Genomic DNA, 12,935 nt, shown 5'->3' with positions numbered 1-12,935 from the left:
CAAAACTCATTTCACCTCTGACTACTCTAAAGTATATCCATGTCTGGCAAAAGTAAAAAAACAATGAAAGTCTTGCCCGCTGTACAGTTCATCTATATTTTATATATAGGTTATATATTCATATGTATATACAGCGGTTGGACAATGAAACTAATACCTGTCATTTTAGTGTGGGAGGTTTCATGGCTAAATTGGAGCAGCCTGGTGATCAATCTTCATTAGTTGCACATTATTGCACCAGTAAGAGCAGAGTGTGAAGGTTCAGTTAGCAGGGTAAGAGCACAGTTCTGCTCTAAATATTGCAATGTACACAACATTACGGGTGACATACCAGAGTTCAAAAGAGGACAAATTGTTGGTGCACGTCTTGCTGGCGCATCTGTGACCAAGACAGCAGGTCTTTGAAGTATCAAGAGCCACAGTATCCAGGGTAATGTCAGCATACCACCAAGAAGGACCAACCACATCCAACAGGATTAACTGTGGACGCTGTAAGAGGAAGCTGTCTGAAAGGGATGTTCGGGTGCTAACCCGGATTGTGTTCAAAAAACATAAAAGTTACAGTTTTCAGTTTCATTGTCCAACCCCTGTATATATATATATAACTTGGGATGTCTGCACACACAGTTGGACAGATTCTCTAGCAATATGGCCGTATCAAATCAGCACAGCTTTAAAACGAGCTGCTGCTACGGTTTATTTAAAGGCTGTATTTGGCTAGAAAAGGAAAAGGTGACGCAGTGCAGCTCTCTGGTGCTTTATGACAGGTATTCTCGTTGGGATGGAGCTCGTTTTGGAGTCGTGTGAAGGAGGGAGGGGGGTTTAATCCCACCCACAGAATCTCCCCTGGGATGAGGAGCCACAGCCAGCCAGCTGCCCTCCATCTGACCTTCCACGGGAATCTGTCTCTCCCTTTTTGTCTCTCTTTTTCTCGGAATGCTAGCATGTTCACTTTCTCTCCATTGGTCAGCATAACTCTCTGTCGGGAATCCTAAGTGCAGGTAGGGACAATCTTCAAGGCTGGAACTGATGTGCCAGAATTAGCCAAGAAAACTGAATGTGTGCATTTTAGGACAAAATATAACGAACACAACAGCATGTCCGACACAATGATGGCTTGAGTAGGTGAGTACACAATGGCTAAGACTTCTATTTCTGAAGTAGTGAGACACCATCATGTCCTATGACTTTTGCCATGTTCAATTGAAGCAAAAGAATGCTCCAATATGATTTTTAGCATAGTCACATCACGGCATCATTACCACTGCACTGTCCACTCTGGGCGTTAATGCCTTTAGTGAAGAATAGGGGTGTTGCCATGTTTCCCTTCTAATTTTACGCAGGTATCGACTCCTGGGGCACCTAAATAAAAACTATAAAATGATTCAAAGTCAAACAAGCCCTGGATGATAATCTACACAGATTTCTCTCTTAAAAATCGTTTATTTGGGTGAGTAAAGTGCTTCCGTTTATTTACAGTAAGCTTAGATTTCCAGTATTTTAGCACGGTTAGCAGCAGCACTAGAGACGGTTAGTGTTAGTAAATGCCACCCAAAATAATCATCGGATGTCCCATGTAGTTTGTTTTAGCACAGTAAAGACGCATGCTACAGTCCAATATACTCACCTCTGTAAGGCGAAAGAGCTAGCACTGGGTGAGTAAAGTGTTTTTTTGGGAAAATTAAAGGATTTTAAGTGCACCTTATAGTGCATACAATACGGTATGTACTGCTATCCAATGGCAATTTGGCATATCAGTAAAGTTTTTCCCAAGAAAGAAATATCCAGTAGCTCTTATGTTGGTACCAATGCAGTCTTAACCAATGCAGTGCAAATTCTAATGCTATTGCTAACATGGGTAACACTGGTGCACGCTAATGAACCTTAGTCCTTAGTCCTAATGCTTTTCACTGATGCTAACCCTAATGCTAATACAGCATGAGTAACAGTTACGGCTGTGAGCAGATGCGAAAGAAGCCATTTCTGCACTTCTGTGCTTTTGCACACCTCAGGCGACTCTGTTTGTGGCGTGCTTGCAGAAATGGCTTCTTTCGCATCACTCTCCCATACAGCTTCTCCTTGTGCAAAGTGCGCTGTATTGTTGCAGTGACACCATCTGCAACTCTTTGGAGGTGGTCTGTGGATTGTCCTTGACTGTTCTCACCATTCTTCTTCTCTGCCTTTCTGATATTTTTCTTGGCCTGCCACTTCTGGGCTTAACAAGAACTGTCCCTGTGGTCTTCCATTTCCTTACTATGTTCCTCACAGTGGAAACTGACAGGGTAAATCTCTGAGACAACTTTTTGTATCCTTCCCCTGAACAACTATGTTAAACAATCTTTGTTTTTAGATCATTGGAGAGTTGTTGTGATGAGCCCATGATGCCACTCTTCAGAGGAGATTCAAATAGGAGAACAACTTGCAATTGGCCGCCTTAAACACCTTTTCTCATGATTGGATACACCTGGCAATAAAGTTCAAAGCTCAATGAGGTTACCAAACCAATTTTGTGCTTCAGTAAGTCAGTAAAAAGTAGTTATTGAGTTTTCAAATCAATAAAATGATAAAGGTGCCCATACTTTTACACAATGCATATTGCACATTTTCATTTCAATCCTGAAATATTACTGTGTCCATCAGTTATTAGATATATCAAACTGAAATGGCTGTTGCAAACACCCAACTATTTAGAACTAAAAATGATTAAGATTAATAGGAGTGCCCAAACCTTTTAATATGACTGTATATTACATACATTCTATTTTAAAACCAAAGTTACTACTTAAACAACTAAAGCTTGAGGTTTAAAATGATATAGTATTCATTTAGTCACCCATTGCATTGTCTCTATACTGAATGTTCTTCACCGAGTTACGTTTTGTGTTTAAGAGTCACGCCAATATGGACTATTTTATTGATGCAGATGTAACTAAAATTTAAGGTGGAATAACTATAACAGTAAAAAAAACTTCCAAATTAGTTCCCATTCCCACCAAATTGTTAAAGCTCACCTTCTGCGAAAATCCGATTTTTCTTGTTTTTTGTGGAATACAGTAGGTCTCTCCGAGTTGAATGTGTACACCTGCACGTTTTGCAGCCCCCATTGTCTGCAGGAGCTAAGCAAAGAAATCCCCCCTCCCCCCCTCCGAAAAACGGGTGAATTTTGAATTATCTTTCTGCCTACGTAGGCAGAAACTCACAGACCAGCCCACCTTGGCTCGAGAAACTCCCAGAGGCGGAGCTGAAGCGACGCAACATCACCGCTCATCAGTTAGGAGGTGGGAGGCAGTGAGCGGCAGAGCGGCGGAGGGGCGTCGCAGTGCTCCTAGCCAATCAGAGGAGAGATATTTGCATGCTGTTTGCATGTATGAATATTCATGAGCAAAGCTGGAATCCGGTCATTTTGGACACACCCCTAAAACAGTCCATTAAAAAAGAGCTATACAGAGACACCTGAGCACTTTTTTTTTACAAAAACGGCTCACATGTCATTCATTCATACTAGAGACCACAACTAGACATTTTAAAATGAAAGAAAAAACGACGGAAGGTGAGCTTTAATAAAAAACAAAAACTCAATAAAATCATTGAAAACACAATTGATTGTTTGAAAACTCTTGATGGAACCAACCCCAACCTTGCATTTATTACTTTGCAACTGATTCTAATCCAATAGTCTATCATTCCTAAATCAATGCAGGGGAAACACCATCTTCAGACCTCCTTAAACATCAAGATCCCTCCACTGCAGGTTAGTTATGCACAGCAGAGCCTTCAATCTGTGTTTTAATGATGTTTTCTGATTTGTGTCTGTGAGTTTTCCAGGTGTGAAATTGCGGTTCTCCTCGCTTTCCCCGCTCTCCCCTGTGGACATTATTGAATTAAAATGGAATCATTACACCATTAATAATAATAATGATGAGACTACACATCGAAAGGCAAACGCTCTCCCGCTTGAATTGGTTCGGAATCCAATTAGTTTCTGTCGATGCCTTGATGCCTTAAACCCGTATCACCTGAAGAAAGGTAATAAAAGTGCTGATACTGGGGCTGGTCCATCACCAGCACCAACCATCACTGCTTACATAACAATACATCGGATTGGTAGTGTTGAAGCTTTGGTTGCTCATCAGTTTGGGGGTTTATTTAGGCCCAGAGAAGTTCAGACCAGATCTGTGTGTTTATAGAGTATTTAACAGTGGAACTGAATGTGGCTTAGAAACATATTAATTATCATTATCATCCATTTCTCATTGCATCATCTCATCCAATCACGTTAGTCCAATTCAGAGTCATGGACCAAAGGCAAAGCAATTTTTACAAAAAAAAAAAAAAAGAAAAATAATAAATTGACTTTACTTTATAATACGCTTGTAAAAATGATGCACTATGTTTTTTCCTATGTAAAACAATAGAAACATTTTTTTTATCATTTTACTATTATTGCTTAATAATAAGGTTGCAAACATGTTGCATCATATTTTTATCTTTACCAAACATTTAAAGACATTTGTTGTCTTTTTTACTAAAAATCTTAGACTGAGATTACTTAATAATAAAAAAGTGTCAAAAATGATGCACAATTTTTTACATAGAACCACCAAATATTTTTTGCTTATTTTTAACTTAATGATAAGCTTTCAAAAATGTTGCACCATGTTTTTATGTAAAACAATAGAAATATTTTTTATAATTTTTACTAAAAATCTTGAAAACAAAAATCTAAAAACTGACATTACTGAATAATATGTTTGCAAACATGTTACACTATGTTTTTATGCAAAACCAAAAAATAATTTTGGTCAATTGTAACTAAAAATTATAAGCTGACATTACTTATTAATAAGGTTGCAAAAATGTTGCATCACATTTTTACGTAGAACCAACAAAATATTTTTGGATCATTTTTACTATAAATCTTAGACTGACATTACTTAATAATAAAAAAGTGTCAAAAAGTATGCACTATTTTTTTTTACATAGAACCACCAAATATTTTTTGCTCATTTTTAACTTAAAATCTTAAATTGACATTACTTAATAATAAGCTTTCAAAAATGTTGCACCATGTTTTATGTAAAAAAAATATTTTTTTTTATAATTTTTACTAAAAATCTTGAAAACAAAAATCTAAAAACTGACATTACTGAACAATATGCTTGCAAAAATGTTGCACTATGTTTTTTTTTTATATAAAATCATAGAAAATGTTTTGGTCATTTTTAACTCAAAACCTTAGAATGACATTACTTAATAATACGGTTGCAAAAATGTTGCACCATATTTTTACGTAGAACCAAGAAAGTTTTTTGGTCATTTTTAATTTCTTAAAATCTTAAACTGACATTGTTAAATAATAAGGTTGCAAAAATGTTATTCTTTTTTGCTGAATCAATCCTTTCTTTTAGTAAACTTTACTTAATTTCTGCATACAATATTACCTAATTACAATGACTTCATTTATACAATATTACTCAAATAATTTATGATACATACTATATTATAATATATTATAATACTATACTATAATATAATATATTTTTAGTTAAAACACATATATTAGACTGTCTCAACATATGGATGGCATGTAATACATTCTTTTTAGTATACTAATCCAAGAATGTATTAGATGCCATCCATGTGTCGAGACAGTGAGACTTGGTCTGTTTACAAAATAAATCTTTGAGATTATGTAAATATTTGAACGTGTGTTTTAACTAAAAATATTTAAATTTCAGGAATTATAATATATTATGTATCATAAATTATTTGAGTAATATTGTATAAATGAAGTCATTGTAATTAGGTAATATTGTATGCAGAAATGAAGTAAAGTTTACTAAAAGAAAGGATTGACTGAAGTTCAGTTTCTTATTTACTCTATGTAACATTTAAGTCTTGAAACTGAGTTAAAGTTACTTAAATAAAAAAATAAATAAATGCAGTAAGTTGCGAAACTTTTTTTAAAATAAAATTTTTTCTCATCTTTTTTTTTTTTGTGCACACGGACTGTCCGGCCACCCTGCACTCGCCTGCAGACACTACCTCCGGGCCCCGCGCCCCAGGCCTGGCTCTGAGAGTAGGTCTGTAACCAGGCCTTGATCCAGAACAGCTTTGTTCTGCACTTTTCACTGTAGTCATATTACAGTAACTTTTCTCCCCTTTTATCAGTAATGCTACTTGAAATCCCAGCGCAAGGTTTTCTGTCATATTTTGAATAACCTTGAGCATAATCGCTGTGATCTGAATCGGGAGGAAGCCGAGGAAGCGCTTTCTTTGAAGTGTCATGTTGACACTGGCAGCGAGGATTCGGAGCCGGATCTGAGCGCGCTCTGTTGCTCTTCGCTGAAGTGGGTGTTTGTGTGGCGCTGTGCAGTAAACTCAGGGATGCTCACTATCAGCGCTGAACCTGAGGGATGGGAAATGATATGATAATATGATGAGTCATTCTCAGTGTCTGAGTGACGACATGTGTATAAGTATATTAGTGTAATCTGATTATCACAACAATATTTTGTGATTGACAAATCAGATTAATCGCATTTGTTCTTCTTAAGACGCATTTTTTTTATTTATAGTTTACAGCAGTGGTGGGCATTGAATATAGTGGGTACCCCTTCTGCAACCACCCCACCCCATCCCGCCGCCGGCCGGCCGGCCGACACATAGATAAATATTACAATAACTACACATTCTCTCTCTTGACTAGTTTATAATAACTTAATACACATCAACAGCCCACAAAAACAGCTACAAAAAACTACAAAAGTGTACAATAGACCCAACAATAAATGCTTAATTTGCCTACAAGTACACACTAAGAAAAGTAAGTACAGATTTGTACTTAAAAGAGTACAAAGCTCATCGCTGGGGCTGTACCTTATTTATATTGAGGTACAAAAAGTACCTTTCAGTGAAAGTCCTTTTTTGTACCCATGGTTTTTGTGCCAGTAAAGATTATAAACATTACAAACAGTATCATCAACTAAATATGGGTCAAAAACTTGATGATCCAAAATTGTCTGGCTTTCAAATAAAAAATGTGCAATTAAAATATATATATATTGTTTATTAGCACAGTGATACAGAATACTGAATGTACCCTTTGGCTGCAGGTTAAATGGTACAAATTTGAACTTATTGCTGTTAGAAATTACTTTGTACTTCAAAGGGAACAAATCTGACCCCGTAAAGACCAATATTATACCTCTGAGGGTACAATTATGAAGAGTGTACCTTTGAGTACAAAAAAGTACTCATATCGGACCTCTGTTTTTTAGAGTGTACAACCGTTCAACAAAGATCACTCATTTGTATGCCTATACAGGACGCCAAAACATTAAGTACACATAAAACTCACCAGTCAGACGGCCTGTTATTGTGATTTAGTTTCACATTAAAGGACAGCCTTTAAAAAGGCTTTTTTTTTTTACAGTTTTTCCCAAATGTTTAAACGCATTTCTAAAAACTTGGCTCAGTTTCTCAAAACTCTAAACACAAAGTGAAAATGATGAACTGCTTTGTTGAAACCCAACAAATGTCTAGCAAAACTTGTTGTGATTTTGAATGTCAGAGTTTTGATATGAAAACATGTGACTTTATGTCAGATTGTTGTGTTTTATGCAGAGAACTGAGTTCAGTGCATTTAAAAAGTGCTGTTTTAAATTGCAAAATGTGTTTAAAGCAGAAAATGTGTTTAGAGATTTGAGAAAAGGTTATACTCTCTGTTACACATTTTGGTACCACTTTAAATAAGACGACATTTATAAAGAGTTTATAAATGGCTTAAATGGTTTATAAATGGTTAAATAATCAGTTATAACACATACGTAGGAAGGGCAACAATATAGATGGCTGTGTAATATAGTTCAATATTTGGCAAACAACAATAACTGATAATTAATGATTTTAAGGCATTTACAACCTAATTAGTAACCATTAATAAACTAATTGTAAACCATTTATAAACACTTTATAAAGGTCTTATTTTAAAGTGGTACCCATTTTTTTTACTATGATTACTATTATTATTTTTATTATTATTTCCATCTTTTACAGTGTATAATTTTATATATCAGTCATTTTGCTAATACTTTACAATAAGGGTACATTAATAAACACTACTTACGGGTTAAGACATTATTAATCATTGCATTTTCTTCAACTAATGTCTCAATTCATTTTTTATTATTGTAACCTTCCCAAGCATTACGATGTAGTACGCTTTAATAAATACTTAATAATAATAAATAAACAAATAATTGTTTGAAAAAATGCTTTTCGTTTAATTAGGTTAATTATCTTTCTCTGATATTAAAGATAGTTTGATCATCTAAAAAAACTGCAAACACTATTTCATGGCACTTTAAGCGCTACACTTTAAACATTGTCTGATTTCCTCTTGTAAAATCATTGTAATTTACTTATGATGGGTTGTGGCTCTTTAGCTCTATATACAATCACTTTTTTTTACCCTTTTATATATTTATATATGTATGTATACGTAGCTTTTTGTTTATTATATAATACATTTACATTCGTTAACTATCAGTTTTGTACGTTCATAAATGTATTTGTCATTTTTTCATTTATTTATTTATTTTTATTTATTAATTTTTCATCTCTTTTTTAATTTTCTTCTAATTAACCTTTTTAAATCATTATTATATCAAGTAATGATAGATGTATGTAACAACCCTTGATTAATTCAATACAGCAGACTTTATTCAGTTTGAATAAAAAAAAACTGATTTATTTGGAAGATTAAAGGAAAGATGTAGAGAAAGGGAAAATGGGAAAAGACTAAAAAATGGAACGGACTCCTCTTCTTCTCCTCTTCGACTTCAGGTTGGTCCTTTGCCACCTGTTGTCCTCCTCTCCAAGGGACAGGGCTTTCATTTTCAGCACCAGCACCTCCATCCCTCTCTCCTCCTTCTCCTCTTCCTCCTTTATCACCTCAGCTTCCGTCTCCTTCCTCATCTTTTCCGTCTCCTTCTCCTCCTTTCTCTCTTTCATCGTGGATTCCATCTCCTTCTTCTCCTTCTCTCTTTCTTTCATCATCGTCTCCATCTTTTCCTTCCATTCGTCTTTCTCCTTCATGCAGGACTCCAGGAGACGCTCTCTTTTTTCTTCCTCCAGCTTCATCTGCTGCTTCTCCTCCTTCCATTCAGAGCAGAGTTTCAGCCAGGACTCCCGGACTCTGTCTCTTCTTTCGTTATCCGTCTTTCGGAGCAGTTCTATCTCTTTCTGGTGGAGCTCTCTCATTTTCTCCAGCTCCTCTTTATCCTTCTTCTTCTTTATCGCTCTCAGCTTCTCTCCTTCTTTCAGCTGGGCGATCTCCTGCCTCATCTTCCTCTTCTCCGAGTCCCATTCGTTACTCTCATCAGTCCAGGCCTTCAGGATTCTGTCTCTCCTGGCTTTCTCTTTCTTCTGAAGCAGATCCAGCTCTGATTGGTGGAGCTTCCTCATTTCCTCGAGGTCCTTTACCTCTCCATCCTTCTTCTTCATCATCCTCAGCCTCCCCGCTTCCTGCTTCAGCAGTTCGATCTCCTGCTTCATCTTCTTTTTCTCCTCCATCCATTCTTTACTGGCCACAGTCCAGGCCTGCAGGATTCTGTCTCTTTTTTCACTCTCTATCTTCTGGATCAGTACAATGGTCTGCTGGACCTCGCTCTCGTTCATTAGCTTCTCCATCTCTCTCTCTCCTGATCTCTGGAATACTTTGGGAAAAAAAATGCGGAAAAAAATGTACTTAAAAAAAAGTTTCACAACTTTCTGCATTTACTTTTTTTTGAATAAATTTAATTTCAGATAAATTTAAGTAACTTTAACTCGATTTCAAGACTTAAATGTTACACAGAGTAAATAAATGAACTGAACTTCAGTCAATCCTTTCTGTTATTTAGTAAATTTTACTTCATTTATTCACACAATATTACTTATTCACAATTACCTAATATATGATGTCTCAACACATGGATGGCATCTAATACATTATTTTTAGTATACTAAATGTATTACATGTTATCCATGTGTCAAAACAGTGAGACAGTGAGACTTGGTCTGTTTACAAAATAAATCTTTGAGATTATGAAAATATTTGAATGTGTGTTTTAACTAAAATTATATATAATAATAATATTGTATAAATTAAGTAATTGTAATTAGGTTATATTATATGCAGAAATGAAGTAAAGTTTACTATAAGAAAGGATTGACTGAAGTTCAGTTCACTTATTTAATCTATGTCACATTTAATTCTTGAAACTCAGTTGAAGTTACTTTAATTTATCTGAAATTAAATTTATTAAAAAAAAAGCAAATGCAGAAACTTTTTTAAAGTAAATTTTATGCATAATTTTTTTTAGTGTACTCTGCAGTGATTTACTTACAGTGGAGTAGATGGATAAACTCTCAGACTCTCTCTCGGACTCTGTCTCTCTCTCAGTGCGGGTGTCTCTCTCTCAGTACGGGTGTTTCTCTCTCAGTGCGGGTGTCTCTCTCTCGGTACGGGTGTCTCTCTCTCGGTACGGGTGTCTCTCTCTCAGTGCAGGTGTCTCTCTCTCTCAGTGCAGTTCAGTCGCAGGTGCAAGAAGAACTGATCACTAAAGTTCAAACTCAGGATCTTCTTCACCTCCAATGTTCCAAATGCTGTGATGTCATCACTGTGACATCACCACACTGCTGCAGCCATGCTGTACTGTAGCCACTGCCATGGCAACCGTCCGCTCCCATATATATATATATATATATATATATATATATATATATATATATATAAACTGGCCACATTGTAAATTCTAAAATATAGATGAATACAGATGAGTAATATAGATAACAGTGATATAGATTATGTATATTTTGTGTTTATGGGCCGTTTCAATAAATCTGTACCATGTAAATGTGCACACAAAATAACTTTAAAATACATTTAGCAATACATGCAGAACAGTGGCGGATGCTGGTCTTTCAAGGAGGGGAAGCTCAATTTCGGCTACATCTTAACATATGTAGTTTTATTTATACGTAAATTCTACTCTCCCTGAGATTTTTTGTTTTTTTTTGTAAACAAAAGGCATTATTTTCAAGTTTTCACTACACAAAAAAAGGTACCAATTCTTTACATTGAACAATTACATAAAAAGATGCTATGACATGAATAAACAAAAAATGATCAGTAAAAAAAAAAAACATTTCGCAAAATCTTTAAAGGTGGTAAAGGAAAAAATGCAGGCAAATTTAGTTCCTTTTTGGACAGTTTTGATTTCCTTGAATAATCCCTTTATTAATTAAATTATTTAAATTATTTTTAATAATAACACAATACTTAATACTTGCCCCTGTTCATTTATGTCCTGAGATAGTTTCATCAAGAGGAATGGCCATCAGTGCATTTTATTTATTACAGCACTTCCAGTCAGCCAGCTCACTTTATCATACCAGGACAGCTGAAAATACCTGTCACTTTTCCCCACTTTTTACACCAAATTAATCTGAAAAGCACCAGAAATAGAAGCTGAATTTGTCTCTAGTAGTTTTTAATAAAGAAAACGCCGCTATTAGGATTAGGATTAAGTCTCAGGTTCAACTCAGAACAGAATGAAAATACTCCCATCACAGAGTTTTACACTAAAAGATCGCTGATTCGCTTATTTCGCTGTCAATCAAAAAGGGACTCCGCCTCAGACAGATCATCCAATCATCATGCAGAAGCTGAGCGTCCGGGCCGGCCGAGGCCAGCCCACTGCTCCATAGACCCCCAGAGACGCTGAGCGTCCGATGGGCGGGACAAAGCCCAGCATTTATCCAATGACTCGTCTCGTTTCGCCGTGCGCTTTGCTCCGCTGTTGAAGTCTGTGCACTGTTTTAAGCAGCGCTGTGAAGCTGCGGGAATGAGTGAGAGGAAAGCCGCGGCGTTACCAGTGATAAGAAGCTGATTCTGAACTAAGTTCAGCGCGGTGTAACGCATATTTAATCAGTGACATGTACACACAACAGTATATATTTAATCACTTTTTTTTTTTTACATTTTAGGTGAAGCTGAGCTTCCCTTGCAGTCTTAGAGCAATCGCCACTGATGCAGAAACAGATGAAAAACAGTTAATTTCTTATTTTTTTATGTCCAAGGTCAGTATGCTTAGAGTTAGTGTTTAATATATTATATATTACACAGTATATTACACAGATGATTGGATTTGTATCTGTTTAAATGCATCTTGGGTGTGTTTAATCTAAAAATATAATACTGATACTCCATACACATAAAGAGTCCAGGTAGAAATGGGGTTAATTACGCTTATAAAGAAAGGACTTATCTCACAATTTATACGTTTTCAGAAACAGGTCTGACTGGGTTCCTGGATTACAGTTTTTTTTTTCCAACTACTAAAACACAATTTTGTAAAATATGCTGGTTTGATTAAAATATTAACTACACACTGTTGGGCAAAATGAAAAGCCCTCTCATCTTCAGCAAGCTTTACCATAATACTAATTCTTTCCACATAGACATTTTGTTTATATTTTTCACCAAACTAGTCAGTGCAACATATTTACAGATATACAGCTTTTCCCAAATGTTTAAACACATTTCTAGAAACTCTAAACACAAACTGAAAAGTATGAACTGCTTTGTTGAAACTCCACAAATCTCCAGCAAAACTGATTCCTTTCACCAAAACAAAACACATAGATATTTATATTCTTATGTCCTGCAGAGCATCAAATAAACACTGAGAAGATCAATTTAAAGCACTATTATAAGATGTATTTGGTTATGTTTTTGACTTCATGAGGCCACTGTACAAATTCAAATGCATACAAGTCAATGGAAATATGTTCTTTCTGTTGGGTACCATGGGTATTCTCAACATATGTAGTATATTATTATTTAATACTGCCAATACTGACAGTATAATAATGGAGCAACACAGGAG

The 12,935-nt window shown here is 35.6% G+C and overlaps 1 protein-coding gene and 1 long non-coding RNA gene across 2 annotated transcripts in view; one reads left to right on the top strand and one right to left on the bottom strand.

Annotated features, from left to right (window-relative positions):
- LOC125787359 (uncharacterized) overlaps nucleotides 1-12,935 on the top strand; it is a 759,343-nt gene that overhangs the window by 557,675 nt on the left and 188,733 nt on the right. The gene's annotated exons all lie outside the window — the stretch shown is intronic.
- On the bottom strand, nucleotides 8,738-10,546 carry LOC111195454 (uncharacterized). Its single transcript, XM_022682857.2, has 2 exons — nucleotides 10,392-10,546; nucleotides 8,738-9,719 (listed from the first exon to the last, which is right to left on the bottom strand). The coding sequence occupies exon 2, from the start codon at nucleotides 9,691-9,693 to the stop codon at nucleotides 8,803-8,805; it is 891 nt and encodes a 296-aa protein (XP_022538578.2). The 5' UTR covers nucleotides 9,694-9,719; nucleotides 10,392-10,546; the 3' UTR covers nucleotides 8,738-8,802.

The sequence above is a fragment of the Astyanax mexicanus genome, chromosome 24 (assembly GCF_023375975.1).
Source record: "Astyanax mexicanus isolate ESR-SI-001 chromosome 24, AstMex3_surface, whole genome shotgun sequence".
NCBI classification, from domain to species: domain Eukaryota; kingdom Metazoa; phylum Chordata; class Actinopteri; order Characiformes; family Acestrorhamphidae; genus Astyanax; species Astyanax mexicanus.
The sequence above is the reverse complement of the archived record's forward strand: the minus strand, read 5'-3'. Positions and strand labels throughout refer to the sequence as shown.